This window comes from Myotis daubentonii, chromosome X (genome assembly GCF_963259705.1).
Source record: "Myotis daubentonii chromosome X, mMyoDau2.1, whole genome shotgun sequence".
NCBI lineage: Eukaryota > Metazoa > Chordata > Mammalia > Chiroptera > Vespertilionidae > Myotis > Myotis daubentonii.
In genome coordinates, this window is record NC_081861.1 from 139,433,960 (window position 1) to 139,459,258 (window position 25,299).

A 25,299-nucleotide genomic window follows, 5' to 3' on the forward strand; every position below is an offset into this window, starting at 1 on the left:
CCCCTGCTGGCCACCCAGGTAGGTGCCCTCGGCGGGACTCGAACCCGGGACCCGGCGCGCTATCCACTGAGCCGCACTGGCTGGGGCTGGGATTCCTTATTGAATTGGGATTCTGCGTTTAACTCGTTTGATTTATCCTTTCAAGCTATCCACCGAGCCGAGCCGACTGCTGGAATTATAATCATATCTTTTTCATTGATTATATTATAAAATATATATATAGATATATTTTTTTTAAATTGATTTCAGAGAGGAATAGAAACATCCGTGATGAGAGAGAATCACGGGTCGGCTGCCTCCTGCACGCCCCCTGCTGGGGGTCGAGCCCTGACATGGGAATCGAACCCGGGACCCTGCAGCTCGCAGGCCGGCGCTCTATCCACTGAGCCACGCTGGCTGGGGCTGGGCTTCCTTATTTAATTCGTTTTATTTATTCTTTTAAACTGGGGGCCCCTAAGGCCTCAGGACGGTGCTCTCGCTCCGAACCGGCTAGGGCTGGAATTCTCGTTTCGTATAAATCAATAAAAAAATACGTTTAAAAAATATATATTTTATAATATAATCAACAAAAATATATTTCATAATATAATAACATATTTATAATCAATAAAAAACATTTTATCATCCATGAAAATATATTTTATAATAGGATCAACAAAAATATATTTTATAGTAATATATTTTACTGATTCCGTTATAAAATTTATTTTTAATGGATGATAAAACATATTTTTCATTCATTATATTATAAAATATATCTTTATTGATTTCACAGAGGAAGGGAGAGGGAGACACAGTTATATATATATGTTGTTTATTGTTTTCAGAGATAGAAATGGTGGCAATGAATTCATTTATTTTATTATTAATTATTAATGATTTCAGAGAGAAAGGGGAGAGGCAGAGAGAGAGAAACATTTATGATGAGAATCAATCATGGGTCGGCTGCCTCCTGCACGACCCCTACTGGGGGGGTCCAGCCACATCCTGGGCCTTGAGGGACTCGAACCCGGGACCCTCGAGTCCGCAGGCCGACGCTCTATCCACTGAGCCACACTGGCTGGGGCTGGAATTCTTTATTTATTGGAATTCTCTTTTTAATTTATTTTATTTATTCTTTTAAGCTATCCACTGAGGCCAAGCCAATTGCTGGGAATTCTGCTTATTGATTTTATTGATTTAAATGTATATTTTCATTGATTTCAGAGAAGCGAGACAGGGATAGAACCATCACTGCCTCCCGCACGCCCCCTTGCTGGTGGGGGGGAGGTGGAGTCCACCACCTGGGCCTTGAGGGACTCGAACCCGGGACCCTCGAGTCCGCAGGCCGACGCTCTATCCACTGAGCCACACTGGCTGGGGCTGGAATTCTTTATTTATTGGAATTCTCTTTTTAATTTATTTTATTTATTCTTTTAAGCTATCCACTGAGGCCAAGCCAATTGCTGGGAATTCTGCTTATTGATTTTATTGATTTAAATGTATATTTTCATTGATTTCAGAGAAGGGAGAGGGAGACAGGGATAGAACCATCCATGAGGAGAGAGAATCATGGGTCAGCTGCCTCCTGCACGCCCCCTGCTGGTGGGGAGGGGGTCCAGCCACATCCTGGGCCTTGAGGGACTCGAACCCGGGACCCTCGAGTACGCAGGCCGACGCTCTATCCACTGAGCCACACTGGCTGGGGCTGGAATTCTTTATTTATTGGAATTCTCTTTTTAATTTATTTTATTTATTCTTTTAAGCTATCCACTGAGGCCAAGCCAATAGCTGGGAATTCTGCTTATTGATTTTATTGATTTAAATGTATATTTTCATTGATTTCAGAGAAGCGAGACAGGGATAGAACCATCACTGCCTCCCGCACGCCCCCTTGCTGGTGGGGGGGAGGTGGAGTCCACCACCTGGGCCTTGAGGGACTCGAACCCGGGACCCTCGAGTCCGCAGGCCGACGCTCTATCCACTGAGCCACACTGGCTGGGGCTGGAATTCTTCATTTATTGGAATTCTCTTTTTAATTTATTTTATTTATTCTTTTAAGCTATCCACTGAGGCCAAGCCAATTGCTGGGAATTCTGTTTATTGATTTTATTGATTTAAGTGTATATTTTCATTGATTTCAGAGAAGGGAGAGGGAGACAGGGATAGAACCATCCATGAGGAGAGAGAATCATGGGTCAGCTGCCTCCTGCACGCCCCCTGCTGGTGGGGAGGGGGTCGAGTCCACCACCTGGGCCTTGAGGGACTCGAACCCGTGACCCTCGAGTCCGCAGGCCGACGCTCTATCCACTGAGCCACACTGGCTGGGGCTGGAATTCTTCATTTATTGGAATTCTCTTTTTAACTTATTTTATTTATTCTTTTAAGCCAATCGCTGGGAATTCTGTTTCTTGATTTTATTGATTTAAGTGTATATTTTCATTGATTTCAGAGAAGGGAGAGGGAGAGAGGGATAGAACCATCACTGCCTCCCGCACGCCCCCTGCTGGTGGGGGGGAGGTCGAATCCACCACCTGGGCCTTGAGGGACTCGAACCCGGGACCCTCGAGTCCGCAGGCGGACGCTCTATCCACTGAGCCACACCCCCGGGGGCTGGGTTCCCTGTGTGTCTGGAGGGTGAGTCAGCTCCCACTGCACATGCGCGGTGGGGCCCGGAGGCACCCAGACCTCCAGGTCCTGCAAGGGAGCCAGGTCACGGGTTCAGGTAACTCGCTTGCTATTTTGGGGGGTCGGGGGGGGCTGGCAGGGGACCCCACGCCTGTCCGGCCAGCACCCCGGGATCGCTGGGTGCCCTGCGTGCGCCCTGGGAATGATGGATTTTATTTTTTTAAAAAAATAATTCTTTATTCTTCTGCTGGAAATCCTTTTATTCTTGCAATATTCATGGTGACTGCGTGGGGTATTATTATTATATTTTAATTCGTTTCTCTTGGATCGCTGGTGTTTACTGCGCGTGGCGTTATTATACTTAAAACTGCTTTTCTTGACATATCGATGTTTATTGCCTGGGACATGATTATATTTAAATCGTTTTTCCTGAGATATCACACTGTTTATTTGCATGTATTATTATTATATTTAAGATGGTTTTTCCTGAATAACTAGTGTTGATTGCATGTAGCATTATTACATTTAAATCGATTTTCTTCAAGTTTTAATATTAATGTTTATTGCATGTAGCATGACTCTATTTAAAATCGATTTTCTTGACGTATTCATATTAATGTTTATTGCATGTAGCATGACTCTATGTAAAATCGTTTTTCTTGAGATATTATAACGTTTACTGCATGTAACATTATTATATCTAAGATCGTTTTCCTTGAATAATTGGTGTTGATTGCAAGAAACATTAATCTATTTAAAATGGATTTTCTTGCAATATTAATGGTTATTGCATGGAACATTATTATATTTAAATCGTTTTTCTTGACGTATTCATATTAATGTTTATTGCATGTAGCATGACTATATTTAAAATCGTTTTTTCTTGAGATATTATAACGTTTACTGCATGTAACATTATTATATCTAAGATCGTTTTTCCTTGAATAATTGGTGTTGATTGCAAGTAACATTAATCTATTTAAAATCGATTTTCTTGAAGTATTAATATTAATGTTTATTGCATGTAGCATGACTATATTTAAAATCGTTTTTCTTGACGTATTCATATTAATGTTTATTGCATGTAGCATGACTATATTTAAAATCGTTTTTTCTTGAGATATTATAACGTTTACTGCATGTAACATTATTATATCTAAGATCGTTTTTCCTTGAATAATTGGTGTTGATTGCAAGTAACATTAATCTATTTAAAATCGATTTTCTTGAAATATTAATATTAATGTTTATTGCATGTAGCATTACTCTATTTAAAATCGATTTTCTTGACGTATTAATGGTTATTGCTTGGAACATTATTATATTTAAATCGTTTTTCTTCAAGTATTAATATTAATGTTTATTGCATGTAGCATGACTATATTTAAAATCTTTTTCTTGAGATATAACGTTTACTGCAAGTAACATTATATCTAAGATCGTTTCCCTTGAATAATTGGTGTTGATTGCAAGTAACACTACTCTATTGAAAATCGATTCTTGAAATATTAATGTTTATTGCACGTAGCATTATTATATTTAAATCGTTTTTCTTGACCTATTCATATTACTGTTTATTGCATGTAGCATTATATCTAAGATAGTTTTCATTGAATAATTTGAGTTTATTGCAAGCAACATTACTCTATTTAAAATCGATTTTCCTGAAATATTAATGTGTATTGCATGGAACATTATTATATCTAAGATCGTTTTCCTTGAATAATTGCTGTTGGTTGCAAGTAACATTACTCTATTTAAAATCGATTTTCTTGAAGTATTAATATTAATGTTTATTGCATGTAGCATGACTATATTTAAAATCGTTTTTTCTTGAGATATTATAACGTTTACTGCAAGTAACATTATATCTAAGATCGTTTCCCTTGAATAATTGCTGTTGATTGCAAGTAACATTATTATATTTAAAATCGATTCTTGAAATATTAGTTTTTTGCATGGAACATTATTCTATTTAAAATAGTTTTTCTTGAGATATTATCACGTTTACTGCATGTAATATTATCACATCGCGACCCGGGCACGTGCCCTCGACCGGGAATCGAACCCGGGACCCTCCAGTCCGCCGGCCGACGCTCTACCCACTGAGCCACACCGGCCGGGGCTGACGAAACCCTTCTTACCCGCCCAGTCCAGGAGCCCTGACCGCTGGCGACCCTTGAGCCCCGGCGAAGGTCAGGGCTGGGCACCCACCGTTGGAGTCCAGGGTCCCCCCCTCCCCCCACCCCGTGGCCGGCCAACCGCGGCTCGCGAGCCACCGGCGGCTCTCTGGCCCCCTTGCGCGCGGCTCTTCCTCAGCCTGGGGCGCCCCCTCATTCCGTGAATCACACCGGACCGGCCCGTATAGTTTAAGTTTAAAAAATTCGGCTCCGAAAAGAGATTGCCATCTTCGCCCTGTGGATATTGGGCTCACCAGAGACTCCAGTAAATCCTTCCTGATAAGATAGTCCGTCTGTTTCTGGAACTTTCCGGAACTTTCCGCCCAAGGCCGAAAGGGCTATGGGTGGATCCCAAACTCAACAAAAGGGTGGGGGAGGCCTGAGCCAGAGTCCAGGAGTCCTGGAGGTGCCCCCCACCCCGGCCCCCCAATTCCCAAATTATTATTTCTTGTCTCCGTCATCTGCGGGCGGCCCCCTCTCCAGAGCTCGAACCCTGAACCGCGTGGGACCTGGGACCACGCACAGGACGCGTTGCCAAGCGATGGAGGTGATTGTGAAACGTTTGACTCAGCCCCGGCCGGTGTGGCTCAGTGGGTAGAGCGTCGGCCTGCGGACGGAAGGGTCCCGGGTTCGAATCCCGCTCAAGGGCACAGGCCCGGGTTGCGGGCTCGGTCCCCAGTCGGGGGCGCGCAGGAGGCGGCCGGTCCACGATTCTCTCTCATCATGGGTGTTTCTCCCTCTCCCTTCCTCTCTGAAATCCATAAAAAAAATATTTTTAAAAATCTTAAAAATGAAATGTGATGAGACTGTCCAATTTATGGGTTTCCTGAGCTTAAATCATTCTTGCCATCCAGTGGGTCTCCAGCAATGATGGGAGGGGTTGGCCAGGTCCTGGATTGGATTTTAAAATGTCTGGTTCCTATTCTTATAATTTATTTCATTTAAACTTTGACTTGATTCGTTCTTTCTGCTTTTTTTTAAATTTTATTTTTTTAATATATTTTTCATTGACTTCAGCGAGGAAGGGAGAGGGAGAGAGAGAGAGAGAAAAAAAACATCCAGGATGAGAGAGAATCAGGGACTGGCCGCCTCCTGCACGTCCCCGACTGGGGATGGAGCCCGCAACCCGGGCCTGTGCCCTTGACCGGGAATCGAACCCGGGACCTCCTGGTTCCTAGGTCGACGCTTAACCACTGGGCCACACTGGCCGGGCAAGAACGTAGTTTTGACTCAGGGTGGTGCAGAAATTTCATATGATTTCCCTTTTTTCTCATCTTCAAAGGTGTAGGGAAATACGGGGAGAACTAGAAAGGAAATAAAACTAGTCCGGAACCTTCCGTGCCTGGAGATGAATAGACGATTGAGTGATGCAATGCATACAGAATATCCTTCTATGTTTTATTTTTTTTAAAAAAAAATAAATATGTTGCTATTGATTTTTAGAGAAGAGAGGAAGGGAGAGAGACACATCCACGAGGAGAGAGAATCATGGACCGGCCGCCTCCTGCACGCCCCCTACTGGTTGGGGATCGAACCCGCAACCCGGGCCTGTGCCCTTGACCGGGATTCGAACCCGGGACCCTTCGGTCCGCACGGCCGACGCTCTACCCACTGAGCCACACCAGCCAGGGCTATTGATTTATTGACTTGAGAGCAGTGGTTCTCAACCTTGGCTGCACCTTCGAATCACCTGGGAATCTTTTTTTTAAAAAAAAAAAAATCCTTGATTTCTGGGCCTCATTATCCTCCGGAAATTCTGTGTGTTTGTTCCTAATGTCGTGGCAGGTGTTTGCAATGCCCGGGGGGGTTCGCAAACGGCTTTGGAATGTTCCAGAAAGGCCTGGCTGGGTTTTTAGCGTCTCTCTCGGCCTCTTCAGGGTCCCTACACGTCACAGGATCGCGGACTATGCTATCCATCCAGCCAGTGGTCGGCAAACCCATCCGTCAACGGAGCCCAATATCGACAGGACGACGATTGAAATTCCTTTGGAAAGCCGGATTTTTTAAACTTAAACTATACAGGCAGGTCCACGGCGATTCACTTCATGAGGGGACGCCTAAGGCTGAGGAAGAGCCGCCCGCAAGGGGCCCAAGAGCCGCAGGTGGCTCCCGAGCCGCAGCTGGCCGGCCGTGGGCTGGGGCGTGAGGTCCGCCGACGTAATTCAGAGTCGAGGTTCATATTTGTGGCATTAACGCCTCCGCGTCTGCCCCCCACCTCCAAACCCGTGGGCCGGCCTCCTACCCTCTGCTGATTTTTTCTTCTCTTTTCTTTGAAATATACCATATTTTTCCGCGTATAAGACGCCCCCGTGTATCAGACGCTGCTGCCCCCACTTTTCCAACCCAAAATGAAGAAATCGGCCCTGGCCGGTGTGGCTCAGTGGGTAGAGCGTCGGCCTGCGGACTGGAGGGTCCCGGGTTCGATTCCCGGTCAGGGGCATGTTACCTGGGTTGCGGGCACATCTCCAGTAGGGGGCGTGCAGGAGGCAGCTGATCGATGTTTCCCTCTCGTCGATGTTTCCAACTCTCTATCCCTCTCCCTTCCTCTCTGTAAAAAAATCAATAAAATATATTAAAAAAAGAAATCAATATTTTAATATATATATATATATATATATATATATATATATATATATATATATATATATATATATATAATTAAAACGAAAAGAAATCTTTAAAATTTTTGCTTGTTTTCCTTTTTTCTGAAGGTTGTCAACCTTTTAAAAATACATTATATATATATATATATTAGAGGCTGGGTGCATGAATTCATGCCTGTTGGGCTCCAGCCAGCCAGCCGGCTCTCCCCACCTCCCAGTCAAACTCCCGGTCCAACTCCCAGTCAAAGAGGCAATTAGCAAATTAGGCTTTTATTCTATAGAATATTTTTAAATATATTTTTATTGCTTCCAGAGAGGAAGGGAGAGGAAGAGAAAGAGAAACATCCATGATGAGAGAGAATCATGGATCGGCCGCCTCCTGCACGCCCCCTACTGGGGACCGAGCCTGCAACCCGGGCCTGTGCCCTTGACCGGGAATCGAACCCAAGACCCTTCAGTCCGCAGGCCGACGCTCTATCCACTGAGCTGCACTGGCTATGGCATTGTTTTGTTTTTTCCTTTTTTCTTTTTGGTTTGAATTTATTATTTTTATTTCTTTTATTTCAAGAAAAATGATTTTAAATATAATAATAATGTTACACGCAATGAACCTTAATATCTCAAGAAACGTGATCTTAAATAGGATGATGTTACATGCAATAAACACCAATTATTCAAGAAAAAATGATCTGACCTATAATAATAGTACATGCCATAAACCTTCATTATTTCAAGATGAAAAGGATTTTAAGTGTAACGTTTTTTCCTTCATAGATACATACATATTTTTATTGACTTCAGGGAGGAAGGGGGAGAGAGAGAGAGAGAGAGAGAGAGAGAGAGAGAGAGAGAGAGAGAGAGAGAGAGAGAGAGAGAAAGAGAGAGAAGCGTGAATGATGAGAGAGAAACAGCCACCGGCTGCCTGTGTCCTGACTGGTCTCTTTTCTCCTCACAGGAGACGAGAAGCAAGAAAGTGAACATGTTACATCCGGAACGTTCCAGGTAGGAAGGGACACGGCGCAGCCACCAGTCTCCCATGTCGGCCTCCGCACGTCTCCACGTCCCCGTTACCAAATGCGCCAGGAACAAAAAAAATCATTTTTCTTGAAGCATTGCTTGTGGCTCGGTGGCTGAGCATCGACCGAGGAACCATGAGGTCCCGGGTTCGATTCCCGGTCAAGGGCACATGCCCGGGTTGCGGGCTCCATCCCCAGCAGGGGGCGTGCAGGAGGCAACCGGTCCATGATTCTCTCTCGTCATGGATGTTTCTATCTCTCTCTGTCCCTTCCTCTTTGAAATCAATCCTATATAATAAAAGCCTAATATGCTAAATATCCAGTCGACCGGTCCGCCGTTCAACCAATCAAACCGTAATATGCTAATGATATGCTAAGGCTGCTCAACCAATTGCTATGACGTGCACTGACCACCAGGGGGCAGACAGTCGACCGGTGGACTGGTTGCTATGACGTGCACTGACCACCAGGGGGCAGACAGTCGGGTCGACCAGTCCCTCTGATGTGCACTGACCACCAGGGGGCAGACAGTCGACCGGTCGACCAGTCGCTGTGACGTGCACTGACCACCAGGGGACAGACAGTCGACGGGTCGACCAGTCGCTATGACGTGCACTGACCACCAGGGGGCAGACAGTCAACAGGTCAACCAGTCGCTATGACGTGCACTGACCACGAGGGGGCAGACAGTCGACGGGTCGACCAGTCGCTGTGACGTGCACTGACCACCAGGGGCCAGACGGTCAACCGGTCGACCAGTCGCTATGACGTGCACTGACCACCAGGGGGCAGACAGTCGGGTCGACCAGTCGCTCTCACGTGCACTGACCACCAGGGGGCAGACAGTCGACGGGTCGACCAGTCGCTGTGACGTGCACTGACCACCAGGGGGCAGACAGTCGACCGGTCGACCAGTCGCTGTGACGTGCACTGACCACCAGGGGGCAGACAGTCAACAGGTCGACCAGTCGCTATGACGTGCACTGACCACCAGGGGGCAGACAGCCGACCGGTCGACCAGTCGCTATGACGTGCACTGACCACCAGGGGGCAGACGCTCTGACCAGTAGGTTAGCTTGCTGCTGGGGTCTGGCTGATTGCAACTCAGCGAGACGGGCCAGACATGCCCTGGTGCCCGCCCACAATCCTGCATGATTCTCTCTCATTATCGATGTTTCTCTCTCCCTCCCTCTCTCTCCGTCTCTAAAATCAATGAGAAAAGAGAGAGAGAGAGAGAGAGAGAGAGAGAGAGAGAGAGAGAGAGAGAGAAAAGGAAAGGAAAGGAAAGGAAAGGAAAGGAAAGGAAAAGAAAAGAAAAGAAAAGAAAAGAAAAGAAAAGAAAAGAAAAGAAAAAAGAAAAGAAAAAAGAAAAGAAAAGAAAAGAAACGCTAAGCATGCCTTTGTCAGCTTGCTTTGCAGGGCCTGGCTCGCCGTGACCATCAGCATCCTGGGTTCGAGGCCGTCCGACGCTAGGGATGTACCCGCCTCGCGTCCCAACATCCTTCTGCTGATGGCGGACGACCTAGGCATCGGGGACGTCGGCTGTTATGGCAACACCACCATCAGGCAAGAAGGAGATCATCGCGCCCCCGGGTGTTGCCCCAATGGGGGGACCCCTGACCCCCTGACCCCTGGGGGGATTCACTGAACCTGGAATTGGCCAATGGGGATGTGAAGAGAATTCTGCACACACCCTTAAGCACCCCGCATCCCGCTATCTGCCTGGGCTCGCGACACCCCCAACTCAAATGCGTCCCATGCGGGGGTACTTCTCTCTCTCTTTCTTTCTGTTCTTTTTTATTTCTTCCTATTTTTTTCATTGTCTTTCTTTTTTTATTTTTCCTTCTTGTTTCTTTTTTTATCTTTTTTTGTCTTTCTTTTCTGTTTTCTTTTTCTTTCCTTCCTTTCTTTATTTCTTTTATGTTTTTCTCTTTTTCTTTCTTTTCTTTCTTTCTATCTCATTCTTTTTCTTTTATTTTTTCCTCTCATTTTCTTTCTTTCTCCTTTTTTTTAAAAATATATTTTATTGAATTTTTTTAGAGAGGAAGGGAGAGGGATAGAGAGTTAGAAACATCGATGAGAGAGTAACATCGATCAGCTGCCTCCTGCACGCCCCCTACTGGGGATGTGCCCGCAACCCAGGTACATGCCCTTGACTGGAATCGAACCCGGGACCCTTGAGTCCGCAGGCCGACGCTCTAGCCACTGAGCCAAACCGGTTAGGGCTGTCTTTCTCCTTTTCCTTTTTTCCTTTCTTTCCTTCTTTCTTTCTTAAGATTAACATGTTTTGCCCGGCTGGTGTTCCTCAGTGGTTGAGCGTCGACCCATGAACCAGGAGGTCACGGCTCGATTTTAAAATGAAAATATATTTTAAAACCGTAAGATTCGCCTGTTTTTATTGATTTTAGAGAGTAAGGAAAGGAGAGGGAGAGAGAGAGATAGAAATATCCAAGATGAGAGAGAATCATGTATCGGCTGCCTCCTGCACGCCCCTTACTGGGGATGGAGCCCCCAACCCGGGCATGTATCTTTGACAGGGAATTAAACCGTGACCTCCTGGTTCATAGGTCGATGCTCAACCACTGAGCCACACCAGCCAGGCCACCCTCATGCATTCAGTGATGACCCTCAGATATTGACGGGGAAGCCACTGCTTTCATTGCTGAAGGAAGGAAATCATTCTCGTCTCCCTCCCTCAGGACCCCAAACATCGACCGCCTCGCCCAGGATGGCGTGCGGCTCACCCAGCACCTCGCCGCGGCTTCCGTCTGCACCCCAAGTCGCGCTGCCTTCCTCACGGGCAGGTACCCCTTGCGATCGGGTGAGTCCTTCCTTGTGTCTGGCCGCCGAGGCATGCTCCACCAAGGTTATGTTTTTATTGGTTTTTAGAGAGAAAGGGGCTAGACAGTCGACCTTTCGACCAGTTGCTATGACGTGCAGTGACCACCAGGGGGCTAGACAGGCGACCTTTCGACCAGTCGCTATGACGTGCACTGACCACCAGGGGGCAGACAGTCGACCGGTCGACCAGTCGCTATGACGTGCACTGACCACCAGGGGGCAGACAGTCGACCGGTCGACCAGTCGCTGTGACGTGCCCTGACCACCAGGGGGCAGACAGTCGACGGGTCAACCAGTCGCTGTGACGTGCACTGACCACCAGGGGGCAGATGCTCCAACTGGTAGGTGAGCTTGCTGCTGGGGACCAGCCAATCAGGACTGAGCGACATGGGCCAGACACGCCCTGGAGACCTCCTGTGGTCCCTCTCTGGCCCCAATTGTGCACCAGTGGGGTCCCTCTGCCTGGCCTGCGCCCTCTTGCAATCCGAACTAAGGGATCCCCCCCCTGCCACGATTGCATGAATTTCGTGCACCGGGCCTCTAGTATTGTAATAACTATATATAGTGCCAGGTGGGCAGTGGAAATATTGGGGGTTCACTTTATAAATTATATACACGTCTAACCACCATCTGAAACTCATCAATATATATAAGAGGCTAAGTGACCGACCGTATGTCCGACCGACCGTCCGCCCACCGGCCAGACGGTACATATGACACACACTAGCAATTTAAACATCATTGTTGAGCCCTAACCGGTGTGGCTCAGTGGATAGAGCATCGGCCTGCGGACTCAAGGGTCCCGGGTTCGATTCCGGTCAAGGGCATGTACCTGAGTTGCGGGCACATCCCCAGTGGGGGGCGTGCAAGAGGCAGCTGATCGATGTTTCTCTCTCATCGATGTTTCTAACTCTCTATCCCTCTCCCTTCCTCTCTGTGAAAAATCAATAAAATATTTAAAAACATAAAAAAATAAATGTTAGCCCACGCATGCGCGATACATATAAAGCTCTCACCGTTTACAATACTTTCTCTATATACAAAAGCCTAACCAACCATTATGACAAGTCGGTATGACATGCACTGACCACCAGGGGGCAGACGTTCAACGCTGGAGCTGCCCCCTGGTGGTCAGTGCACTCCCACAGCCACCCCCCCACAGCCAGCCAACCTACCATGGTCCCTCCCCCCGGCCGACCGACCCCAATCTGCCCCGATCGCCCCAGATCGCCGGCCAGGCCGAGGAACCCCAATCGTGCACGAATTCGTGCACTGGGCCACTAGCATGATAGACACTATTTTGACATGTAATTTTTTGCAGTCACGTAATTACCACATGAATCTTTCTTCTAGCTAATTCCCTTTTTTTAAAAAAAATATATTTTTTCTTGATTTTTTACAGAGAGGAAGGGAGAGGGACAGAGAGTTAGAAACATCGATGAGAGAGAAACATCGATCAGCTGCCTCCTGCACACCCCCCACTGGGGATGTGCCCACAACCCAGGTCCATGCCCTTGACCGGGAATCGAACCCGGGACCCTTCAGTCCGCAGGCCGACACTCTATCCACTGAGCCACACCGGTTTCGGCACTAATTCCCTTTCAAGGCGCATGAATCCATGCACCAGGCCACTTGTATATAATACTGACCGTGAATTGTCATTGGGGAAATGCTCATTTTTTTAAGTGGAAAAATTGCGACAAGAATAAAAATCAGTGCGTGATGGTAACGTTTGTTTATAAAACGATCCCCCGAAAGGCATGGTGTCCAGCGACGGCTCCCGCGTTCTCCAGTGGGCGGCAGTCCCGGGCGGCCTTCCGGCCAATGAGACGACGTTTGCGAAGATACTGAAGGATCGCGGCTATGCCACGGGACTGATCGGTGTGTATGTTTCCAAGCTTTCAGAACGTCGTTTCTCTGTGTATTTCTTTAACGTGTTTTTATTGATTTCAGAGAGTAGAAGGGCGGGAGAGAGAGAGAGAGAGAGAGAGAGAGAGAGAGAGAGAGAGAGAACTTCTGTGCGAAAACCGTGGCCCGCAAGGCCCTGACCCTGGCCGCTGGGAGGCACACCCGCCTCCTCTCCATCCCATGGGTGCCCCCTCATCTGGTCGATCATTGCGACCACCTTTTTCTTTATCTCTTCGCACGCGGACTGCGTTCTGATGAAGAACCACAGCATCCCCTCCTGGTCATCGAGCCCACCCCCCCCGGGCATGTGTCCTGACGGGGAATCGAACCCTGACCTCCTGGTTCATAGGTCGGCGCTCAACCACTGAGCAACACTGGCCGGGCAAGGATGATAATTTCTTGAAATGAGACCAAGTGATCATGATCAATATCTATATTTATATCTATCTCTCTATCTCTATCTACATATCTATATCTACCTCCCCAGTGGCTTGACCCCCAGTAGGGGACATGCAGGAGGCAGCCGATCTGTGATTCTCATCATTGATGTCTCTCTTTCTCTCTCTCCCTCTCCCTTTCTCGCTGAAATCAATAAAAATATATATATATATAAAAAATATATGGGGGACTCGAATCATTACTATGTTATAGTAATAATTGTTTATGATTTATTTTTTAATATTTTTATTGATTTCAGAGAGGAAGGGAGGGGGAGAAGGAGAGAGAGAAACATCCATGATGAGAGAGAATCATGGATCGGCTGCCTCCTGCACGCCCCCTACTGGGGATCGAGCCCGCAACCCGGGCAGGTGCCCTTGACCGGGAATCGAACCCGGGACCTCCTGGTTCCTAGGTCGACGCTCAACCACTGAGCCACACCAGCCGGGCATAGAAACCCACAATTCTTGCTTTCTTAGGAAAATGGCACCTGGGTCTCAACTGTGAATCCTCGACCGACCACTGCCACCACCCCCTCCGCCACGGATTCGACCATTTCTACGGGATGCCCTTTTCCATGATGGGCGACTGCGCCCTCTGGGACATCTCGGAGAAGCGCGCCGGCCTGGAGCGCACACTCCACGTCGCCGTGCAAATCGCGGCCGGCGCGGCCCTCACGCTCGCCGCTGGGAAACGCACCGGCCTCCTCCCGGTCTCCTGGGCGCCCGTCATCTGCTCGGTCATTGCCTCCACCTTGTTGTTTATCTCTTCGCACGTCCTGGGCGTGCTCATCGTCCGCGCGGACTGCTTCCTGATGAGGAACCACGGCCTCACGGAGCAGCCCATGAACTTCTCCAGGACGACGTCCCTCATGCTCACGGAGGTCTCGTCCTTTATCCAACGGTGAGAGCCCGGGGGGGTGGGGGGGAGGGGGACGGGGGGAGATGGGGGCAGGTCCGACTCAGAGCTCTCGTTCGTGAGGAGACGATATTCAGAATTTTTTTTCTGTCCTGAGTGTTCCCATGGTGATGTGTGCCAGGTCCAAAAAGACAGGTTTGGTTCACATGAGCCGTGAGGGCCCTGGCTGGTGTGGCTCAGTGGGTAGAGCGTCTGCCCGCGGACTGAAGGGTCGCGGGTTCGATTCCTGGTCAAGAGCACGGGCCTCGGTTGCAGGCTCCACCCGCAGGCCTGGTCAGGGCGTGTGTAGGAGGCAACCAATGGATGTGTGTCTCTCACGTCGATATTTCTCTCTCTCTCTCTCTCTCTCTCTCTCTCTCTCTCTCTCTCTGTCTCTCCCCATCCCTTCCACTCTCTCTAAAAATCAATGGAGCCCTAGCTGGTTTGGCTCAGTGCATGGAGCGTCAGCCTGCGGACTGAAGGGTCCCGGGTTCGATTCCCGGTCAAGGGCACAGGCCCGGGTTGTGGGCTCGATCCCCAGTAGGGGGCGTGCAGGAGGCAGCCGGTCCATGATTCTCTCTCATCATGGGCGTTCCTCTCTCTCCGTCTTCCTTCCTCTCTCGGAAATCAATAAAGATATATTTTTTAAAATACATAAAAGGATGACGGTATTCGGGGAGAGAGAAAAAAAAGGATGCATAAAACCAGCATTGATTTCCTTCAACAGACTTTCCGAGGGGAAACGCCGCCCCAGGAAAGAGCCTCAGACTCAAAAACAGTCTCTCATTTGCTTCTTGTGGGTTGAGCAGCAAAGACTAATATTTCAGGAAGGACCTAGCCATGGCAATGGCCATTTTTTTTTTTGCTATTTTTTTGTTTTTTATTGTTGAATGATTTGTGCACCAATGAGGATCCCTCGGCCTGGCCCGTGGGGTTCGGGCCGAAACCGGCTCCCCGACATCCCCCGAGGGGTCCCAGATGGCGAGAGGGCGGTTCTCGGGTGACACACCCCGGAATCGGGCTCCCTCCTCTCTGGTTCTGGGGGTGTCACCAGAGAACTACAGCTGCCAAGTCACCAAAGCTTCTGCATTGAGTGTCTGCCCCCTGGTGGTCAGTGTGTGTCATAGCTACCGGTCGGTCTGCCCCCTGGTGGTCAGGGCACGTCATAGCTACCGGTCGGTCTGCCCCCTGGTGGTCAGGGCACGTCATAGCTACCGGTCGGTCTGCCCCCTGGTGGTCAGTGCGCGTCATAGCTACCAGTCGGAGTGCCTGCCCCCTGGTGGTCAGTGCACGTCATAGCTACCGGTCGGAGCGTCTGCCCCCTGGTGGTCAGTGCACGTCATAGCGACCAGTCAGTCTGCCCCCTGGTGGTCAGGGCAAGTCATAGCGACCAGTCGGTCTGCCCCCTGGTGGTCAGTGCACGTCATAGCTACCGGTCGGAGCGTCTGCCCCCTGGTGGTCAGTGCACGTCATAGCGACCAGTCGGTCTGCCCCCTGGTGGTCAGGGCAAGTCATAGCGACCAGTCGGTCTGCCCCCTGGTGGTCAGTGCACGTCATAGCTACCGGTCGGAGCGTCTGCCCCCTGGTGGTCAGTGCACGTCATAGCGACCAGTCGGTCTGCCCCCTGGTGGTCAGGGCAAGTCATAGCGACCAGTCGGTCTGCCCCCTGGTGGTCAGTGCACGTCATAGCTACCAGTCGGAGTGCCTGCCCCCTGGTGGTCAGTGCACGTCATAGCGACCAGTCAGTCTGCCCCCTGGTGGTCAGGGCAAGTCATAGCTACCAGTCGGAGTGCCTGCCCCCTGGTGGTCAGTGCACGTCATAGCTACCAGTCGGAGTGCCTGCCCCCTGGTGGTCAGTGCACGTCATAGCTACCGGTCGGAGCGTCTGCCCCCTGGTGGTCAGTGCACGTCATAGCGACCAGTCAGTCTGCCCCCTGGTGGTCAGGGCAAGTCATAGCGACCAGTCGGTCTGCCCCCTGGTGGTCAGTGCACGTCATAGCTACCAGTCGGAGTGCCTGCCCCCTGGTGGTCAGTGCACGTCATAGCTACCGGTCGGAGCGTCTGCCCCCTGGTGGTCAGTGCACGTCATAGCGACCAGTCAGTCTGCCCCCTGGTGGTCAGGGCAAGTCATAGCGACCAGTCGGTCTGCCCCCTGGTGGTCAGTGCACGTCATAGCGACCAGTCAGTCTGCCCCCTGGTGGTCAGGGCAAGTCATAGCGACCAGTCGGTCTGCCCCCTGGTGGTCAGGGCAAGTCATAGCGAAAAGTCGGTCTGCCCCCTGGTGGTCAGTGCACGTCATAGCTACCGGCCGGAGCGTCTGCCCCCTGGTGGTCAGTGCACGTCATAGCTACCGGTCGGAGCGTCTGCCCCCTGGTGGTCAGTGTGCGTCATAGCGACCGGTCGGAGCGTCTGCCCCCTGGTGGTCAGGGCACGTCATAGCGACCAGTCGGTCTGCCCCCTGGTGGTCAGTGCGTGTCATAGCTACCGGTCGGAGTGTCTGCCCCCTGGTGGTCAGTGCACGTCATAGCTACTGGCTGGAGCGTCTGCCCCCTGGTGATCAATGAGGGTCATAGCTACAGGTTGGAGTGTCTGCCCCCTGGTTGTCAGTGTGTGTCATAGCTACCGGTCGGACGGTCGAACAGATGGACACTGAGGCTTAAATATAGGAAATAGATGGTATTACAGATGTCTCCCATTTCCCCCCTCCTCCCAGCCTCTACCCACCCCCCTCTATGGCTAATTGTTTTATTATTATTTTTTAGAGAGAGAAACATCCATGATGAGAGAGAATCATGGATCGGCCGCCTCCTGCACGCCCCATACTGGGGATGGAGCCCACAACCCGGGCCTGTGCCCTTGACCGAAAATCGGATTATGACTTCCTGGTTCCTATGCTGACGCTCAACCACTGAGCCACACCAGCCAGGCGCCAAAATAAAAACCCAAAACACTGTGCTCCCATGGTATTTATTTCTAGGAACAAGCAAGGACCGTTCCTTCTCTTCGTGTCCTTTCTGCACGTCCACACCCCTCTCATCACCACAGAGAATTTCCGTGGGAGAAGCCGCCACGGGCTCTATGGAGACAATGTCGAGGAGATGGACTGGATGGTGGGTGAGTCAGAGCCAGATTAAATTTTATTTTCTCTTATTGGATTCCACATATACATGACATCATACGGTATTTGGTTTCCTTATGTCACCATCATGCCCTCAAGGGCCATCCATGCTGTTGCATTTGGCTGGATCTTTTTCCTTTTTCCTGGCTGTATACTATTCCACGGTATGGACATACCACCGCTTTTTAATGCCTTCACCCACTGGGGGACCGTTAGGTTGTTTCCATGTCTTGGGTATGGTGAACTGTACAGCAGGGAATCGGGGGAGATTGGGTGCGATATCTTTGTATAACTTAAAGGAAGTTAGAGCCACCATTTAAGACCATTTTTCACCAATAGATACCCAACGCCAACACCATCATCAGCCTCTGTCTTAGACCTTCCCGGTCCCTTCATTTTTATGTGTGTAATTTTCTTTTGTCTCAACGTGAAGCTTTCACTGTTATGTCTTGTTTTTATTAGATAGATAGATATAGATATAGATATAGATATAGATATAGATATAGATATAGATATAGATATAGATATAGATATAGATATAGATATAGAGATATAGAGATAGAGATAGATACAGATATAGATGATATAGATATAGATATAGATATAGAGATAGAGATAGAGATAGAGATAGAGATAGATACAGATATAGATGATATAGATATAGATATAGATATGGATATGGATATGGATATGGATATAGATATAGATGATATAGATATAGATATAGATATGGATATAGATATAGATATGGATATAGATATAGATATAGATATAGATATAGATATAGATATAGATATAGATATAGATATAGATATAGATAGATATAGATAGATATAGATATAGATATAGATATAGATATAGATATAGATATAGATATAGTTATATATTGTATTGATTTCAGAGAGAGGAAGGGAGAGGGAGAGAGAGAAACATCCATGATAAGAGAGAATTATTGATCGGCTGCCTACAGCACGCCCCCTACTGGGGATCGAGCCCACAACCCAGGTGTGTGCCGTCTACCTGGATTCGAACCCTGACCTCCTGGTTCCTAGGTCAACACTCAACCACGGAGCCAGGTGGTCCAGGGCAAGAATAGCTTTTTAAGGGAAGAGAGGGCCGTGTATATAATACCGACCTCCTACCCAGCAACTAAGCCCTTTTAACCCATGCCCCCAGATTGTCGGGAATAAAAGACCAACATTCATGTGTTTTGTTCATTTTTTTTTTATTTTTTAAAAATAGATTTTGACTGATTTCAGAGAGGAAAAAAAGAGGGGGAGAGACACACATCCATGATGAGAGAGAATCATGGACAGGCCGCCTCCTGCTCGCCCCCGACTGGGGATGGAGCCTGCAACCCGGGCCTGTGCCCTGGAACGGGAATCGAACCCCGACCTTCTGGTTCCTAGGTCGACGCTCAACCACTGAGCCACACCGGCCGGGCAGACAGTCGCCTGTGTCGATTGGTCCAAATGCATCCGTTCTCTGCAGGGCGGATCCTTGGTGTCCTGGAGAGGGAAGGCCTCACCAACAGGACCCTCATGTATTTTACGTCGGATCATGGGGGGTCTTTGGAGGCTCAACTGGGACCCCACCAGTATGGGGGCTGGAACGGGATCTATAAGGGTAAGTGTGAGGGGTACCCTGAATTCTTGGGGAGGGTGGTCTTCCCTCCTCATTCCAGCCCTTCCCCGGAACGGAGCCATCTCCTTAAGACAGAAAATCCTGCTAACCAAGGATTTTTCTTCTATTATTTCCTTGAATATATTTTTACTGAGGAAGGGAGAGGAAGAGAGAGAGAGAGAAACATCCAGGATGAGAGAGAATCATGGACCGGCTGCCTCCTGCACGCCTCCTGCTGGGGATCGAGCCGGCAACCCGGGCCTGTGCCCTGGACCGGGAATCGAACCCAGGACCTCCTGGTTCACAGGTCGATGCTCACCACTGAGCCACACAGGCCGGGCAAGAGGTTTGCTTTTCTATCGAGGGTAGAAATGACAATTTCTCATGATCAAATTTGATTCGTTTCTTTTTTCTTTTAATTGTTTTTTTTATTTTCTTGTTTTAATCTTTCTTATCGAACTAGAGGCCCAGTGCACGAAATTCGTGCAAGGGTGGGGGGGTGTCCCTCAGCCCAGCCTGCAACCTCTCCAATCCAGGACCCCCAAGGGGATGTCTCACTGCTGGTTGGACATCCCTCTCACAATCCAAGGATACTGGCTCCTAACAGCTCACCTGCCTACATGCCTGATCGCCCCTAACTGTTCTCCCCTGCCGGCCTGATCGCCCCTAACTGCTCCCCTGCCGGCCTGATGGCCCCTAACTGCTCCCCTGCTGGTCTGATCACCCCTAACTGCTCCCCTGCCGGCCTGATCGCCCCTAACTGCTCCCCTGCTGGCCTGATCGCCCCTAACTGTTCTCCCCTGCCGGCCTGATCGCCCCTAACTGCCCTCCCCTGCTGGCCTGATCACCCCTAACTGCCCTCCCCTGCCGGCCTGATGGCCCCTAACTGCTCCCCTGCTGGCCTGATCACCCCTAACTGCTCCCCTGCTGGCCTGATCACCCCTAACTGCTCCCCTGTTGGCCTGATCACCCCTAACTGCTCTCCCCTGCCGGCCGGCTGGGTGGATCAGTGGTAGAGCGTCGACCCAGAAACCAGGAGGTCATGGGTTCGATTCCCGGTCAAGGGCACATGCCCGGGTTGCGGGCTCCATCCCCAGTCGGGGGCGTGCAGGAGGCAGCCGGTCCATGATTCTCTTTCCTCATGGATGTTTCTCTCTCTCTGTCCCTTCCTCTCTGAAATCAATAAAATCTATTTTTAAAAAAAAGACCAACATGGATATAGTTACGTATTTGTTTCTTTCCTATTTCTGTTCAATACAGTTGACAATATCTAGGCTCTTGTGTTACCTGGCTCAGAGCAAGTGTCCAGGTTGCGGGCACGATCTTGCCGAAGGCAGCTCATCAATGTTTCGTATCGATTATTTTTAAAATATATTTTATTGATTTTTTGACAGAGAGGAGGGGAGGGAAATAGAGAGTTAGAAACATCGATGAGAGAGAAACATCGATCAGCTGCCTCCTGCATGCCCCCTACCGGGGATGTGCCCGCAACCCAGGTACATGCCCTTGACCGGAATCGAACCCGGGACCCTTCAGTCCGCAGGCCGACGCTCTGTCCACTGAGCCACACCAGTCAGGGCTCATCAATGTTTTTATCTCTGTATCCCTCTCCCTTCCTCTCTCTCTCTCTAAAAAAAAGGGGGAAAAATCATTAAGAACGTATTTTTAAAAAATAAAATAAAAATAGACTGCACAGTCCGCTGGCGATTGCTCACGACGTCATTTCCTTGCAGGTGGCAAAGGCATGGGCGGCTGGGAAGGCGGGATCCGGGTCCCCGGGATATTCCGGTGGCCCGGGGTGCTGCCCGCCGGCCGGGAGGTCCACGAGCCCACCAGCCTGATGGACGTGTTCCCCACCGTGGTCCGGCTGGGGGGCGGCGAGACGCCCCAAGACAGGTACCGGGCAGCCTTTCCCGAAACGACCATTCAGTGTTGCACACAGACAACATGTATGTGCCATGTCCCTGCCCCTGTCACGTGGTGCATGTAGAGTGTCCGTGAAGTCGGGGTCTGGGAACGGACTCAGGGTTCCGGTCATGTTATCCTGGGATCAAGTATCTCCTTTATTTTATTTTATTTTATTTTATTTTATTTTATTATTTTTTTATTTTATTTTATTTTATTTTATTTTATTTTATTTTATTTATTTTATTTTATTTATTTATTTATTTAATTTTATTTTATTTATTTTATTATTTTATTTTATTTTATTTTATTTATTTTATTTTATTTTATATTTTATAAAAAATACCAGAGGCCCAGTGCATGAAATTCATGCATGGCAGTGTCTGTGTGTGTGTGGGGGGGGGGCCCTCAGCCCGGACTGCACCCTCTCCAACCTGGGACACCTTGGGGATGCCTGACTGCCGGTTTAGGCCCGATCCCTGACAGCGCTCTCGCAATCCAGGACCGCTGGCTCCTAACTGCTCCCCTGCCAGCCTGATCGCCCCTAACTGCCCTCCCCTGCCGGCCTGATCGCTCCTAACTGCCCTCCCCAGCCGGCCTGATCGCCCCTAACTGCCCTCCCCTGCCGGCCTGATCGCCCCTAACTTCCCTCCCCTGCCAGCCTGATCGCCCCCTAACGCCCTCCCCTGCCGGCCTGATCGCCCCTAACTGCCCTCCCCTGCCGGCCTGATCGCCCCTAACTGCCCTCCCCTGCCGGCCTGATCGCCCCTAACTGCCCTCCCCTGCCGGCCTGATCGCCCCTAACTGCCCTCCCCTGCCGGCCTGGTCGCCCCTAACTGCCCTCCCCTGCCGGCCTGGTCGCCCCTAACTGCCCTCCCCTGCCGGCCTGGTCGCCCCTAACTGCCCTCCCCTGCCGGCCTGGTCGCCCCTAACTGCCCTCCCCTGCCGGCCTGGTCGCCCCTAACTGCCCTCCCCTGCCGGCCTGGTCGCCCCCAACTGCCCTCCCCTGCCGGCCCGGTCGCCCCTAACTGCCCTCCCCTGCCGGCCCGATCGCCCCTAACTCCCCTGCCCTGCCGGCCTGATCGCCCCTAACTGCCCTCCCCTGCCGGCCTGAACCCCCTAACTGCCGTCCCCTGCTGGCCTGATCGCCCCTAACTGCCCTCCCCTGCCGGCCTCATCGCCCCTAACTGCCCTCCCCTGCCGGCCTCATCGCCCCTAACTGCCCTCCCCTGCCGGCCTGATCGCCCCTAACTGCTCTCCCCTGCCAGCCTGATCGCCCCTAACCACCTCTGCCTCAGCCCCACCACCCCGGCTTTGTCTGAAAGACATCCGGTCTAAGTAGCAAATGACCCTGTTATCACTATAGACTTTATAAAATATATATATTTTTAATTTATTTCAGAGAGAGGGAGAGACAGAAACATCAACCATGAGAGAGAATCATGGATCGGCCGCCTCCTGCACACCCCCTACTGGGGATGGAGCCCGCAACCCGGGCCTGTGCCCTTGACCGGGAATCGAACCCGGGACCTCCTGGTTCCTAGGTGGATGACGCTCAACCACTGAGCCACCCAGGCTGGGCCGGGCAGCTTATTTTTGCACTCGATGCACAATAATATGAACCGAACCATCCGTTGCCTCCTGAGCATTTAATCAAAGATGCTCTTTGTAGCCAAGCCGGTGGCTGGCTGCGCCCCTGCGCCCCTCAGCTCGCCAAGTTTTGCGCTAATTTTCCACGCACGCGCACGCACGCGAGCGCTACCCCAACCCTGCGTCTCCGGGGTGCCGTCTGCAGGGTGATAGACGGCCGGGACCTGCTGCCCTTGCTGCTGGGGACCGCCCGGCACTCGGACCACGAGTTCCTGATGCATTACTGCGAGAAGTTTCTGCACGCGGCCCGGTGGCACCAGCGAGACCGTGAGTGGCCCAGGAGGCACCCTGACCCCCCTCCCCTCCGCTTCTGCCGGAAGCTCATTTTCACGGTGGCTCCGCTGTTAGGTGCTTGGAGGTCGTCACCTCCTCCCAGCTGCCAATCATGGCTTTGTTCTGGGAGACGGGGTGTGACCCGTGGGTTAGGCATGACGTATGCACACTCACATGCCTGCACATACATGCACACGCTCCCACGTGCACGCCTGTGTGCGCGCCGGACCCTAACCTTGCAAGTGCATTATTTTCAGGCGCATGGCTTGGCTTGGCTTTTTCTTGCTAATATTTATTTGAGGATATTTTTATGTGTTTGCTTTTATTTCTCTTTTTAAAAAATTTATATAGATTTTATTGATTTCAGAGAGGAAGGGAGAGGGAGAGAGAGAGAGAAATATCCATGATGAGAGAGAATCATGGACCGGCCGCCTCCTGCACGCCCCCTGCCGGTTGGGGCTGGAGCCCGCCACCCAGGCACGTGCCTTTGACCGGGAATCGAACCCGGGACCCTTCAGTCTGCAGGTCGAGGCTCTACCCACTGAGCCACACCGGCCAGGGCTCCCTTGCTTGCTTGCTTACTTATTTATTTATTTATTATTTTTAAATAAAATATATTTATTTATTGATTTCAGAGAGGAAGGGAGAGGGAGAGAGAGAGAAACATCCATGATGAGAGAGAATCATGCATCGGCCGCCTCCTGCGCGCCCCCTGCCGGTTGGGGATGGAGCCCGCAACCCGGGCACGTGCCCTTGACCGGGAATCGAACCCCGGACCCTTCATTCTGCAGGCCCAGGCTCTATCCACTGAGCCACACGGGCCGGGCCCACTGTAATTCCTGCCTCTCCCTCTAGGAGGCGCCATATGGAAGGTGCATTACCAGACGCCCGTGTTCCACCCCGAGGGCGCGGCGGCCTGCTACGGGCGCGGGGTCTGCCCCTGCTCGGGGTCCGGGGTGACCCGCCACGACCCCCCGTTGCTCTACGACCTCGCCCGGGACCCCTCGGAGGCGCGCGCCCTGACCCCGGACACGGAGCCCGCGTTCCACCGGGTGCTGGCGCGCGTGGCGCGGGCCGTGGAGCGCCACCGCCGGACCCTGGGTCCCGGGGTCCCCCTGCAGCTGGACGGGCCCCGCAACACCTGGCGGCCGTGGCTGCAGCCCTGCTGCGGGGGGCTGCCCGGGTGCGGGTGCAGCCGCGAAGGGGGCGGACAGTGACCGCGCACGCGGCCGCCAGGGGGCGCCCGGGTTGCCGGGGGGCCGGGATGTCTCCGTCCATCGGGGATGGAATCAGAGGCCGCTGGGACGTCCGGGCGCCCTTGGGTGGGGGTGGGGGGGGGGGCGCTGCAGAGCCGGGGCGATGCTGACAAGAAGGGGAGGCGATGGGACAGTCCTGGACGGTCTCCGTTTAGTAAAAGGTGCCCGTGAGGGCTGCCCAGGCCACGCAGCAGGGGAGTGACGCAACAGGCGAATGACGCCAACAGGCCAGTGACGCAATAGGCTAGTGGCACAATAGGCGAGTGATGCGATAGGTGATGCAAAAGGTGAATGACGCAACAGTCAAGTGACGCAACAGGTGAATGACGCAACAGGCAATGCAACAGGCGAATGACGCAACAGGCCGGTAATGCAACAGGCCAGTGACGCAACAGGCGGGTGGCACAATAGGCCAGTGACGCAACAGGCAATGCAACAGGCGAATGACGCAACAGGCGAATAATTCAACAGGCCAGTGATGCGGACTGGATGGGCCCAACATTAAAGAACATAGATTCGTCACTGTCTTTTTCTTTATTTTAATTGATTTCGGAGAGGAAAGAAGAGAAACATCCACGATGAGCGAGAATCATGGACCGGCTGCCTCCTGCACGCCCCCCACTGGGGATCGAGCCGGCAACCCGGGCCTGTGCCCTTGACCGGGAATCGAACCCTGACCTCCTGGTTCCTAGGTCCACGCTCAACCCCTGAGCCACACCAGCCGGGGTCCTTACACTATTTAATTGCTGCAAAAGTCAAATTTTATTGATTTTGAGAGAGAGAGGGAGTGGGATAGAGAGAGAGAAACATCATGGACTGGCTGCCTCCTGCACGCCCCACACTGGGGATCAAGCCGGGCAGGAGGCCGCTGATCCAGGAGTCTCACTCATCATGGATGTTTCTCTCTCTCCCTCTCTCTAATCAATATATCTACATATAAAGGGTGTCCCAAAATTCACGCAAGATTGGAATTCTGCGCGAGCA

At 50.8% G+C, this 25,299-nt stretch overlaps 3 protein-coding genes across 7 annotated transcripts in view; 2 read left to right on the forward strand and 1 right to left on the reverse strand.

The window, feature by feature from the left end:
- Window positions 1–25,299, forward strand: part of PRKX (protein kinase cAMP-dependent X-linked catalytic subunit) — a 321,391-nt gene that overhangs the window by 272,216 nt on the left and 23,876 nt on the right. The gene's annotated exons all lie outside the window — the stretch shown is intronic.
- The window catches only part of ARSH (arylsulfatase family member H), a 53,845-nt gene that overhangs the window by 26,565 nt on the left and 1,981 nt on the right, over window positions 1–25,299 (reverse strand). The window lies entirely within an intron of this gene.
- Window positions 8,326–24,789, forward strand: ARSL (arylsulfatase L). Of its 4 annotated transcripts, none has more exons than XR_009450750.1 (10): window positions 8,326–8,392; window positions 11,106–11,227; window positions 13,006–13,128; window positions 14,073–14,496; window positions 17,468–17,604; window positions 19,100–19,234; window positions 20,965–21,127; window positions 22,932–23,053; window positions 23,915–24,602; window positions 24,771–24,789. XR_009450750.1 is itself a non-coding variant. In XM_059680000.1 (10 exons), the coding sequence occupies exons 1-10, from the start codon at window positions 8,370–8,372 to the stop codon at window positions 24,274–24,276; spliced, it is 1,770 nt and encodes a 589-aa protein (XP_059535983.1). In that variant the 5' UTR covers window positions 8,344–8,369; the 3' UTR covers window positions 24,277–24,645. The 4 variants fall into 4 exon arrangements, 2 of the variants coding, with proteins under 2 accessions (XP_059535982.1, XP_059535983.1); XR_009450749.1 differs by lacking the exon at window positions 24,771–24,789 and adding an exon at window positions 24,679–24,744; XM_059680000.1 differs by lacking the exon at window positions 24,771–24,789 and adding an exon at window positions 9,814–9,972 and having other exon boundaries at window positions 8,344–8,392; window positions 23,915–24,645.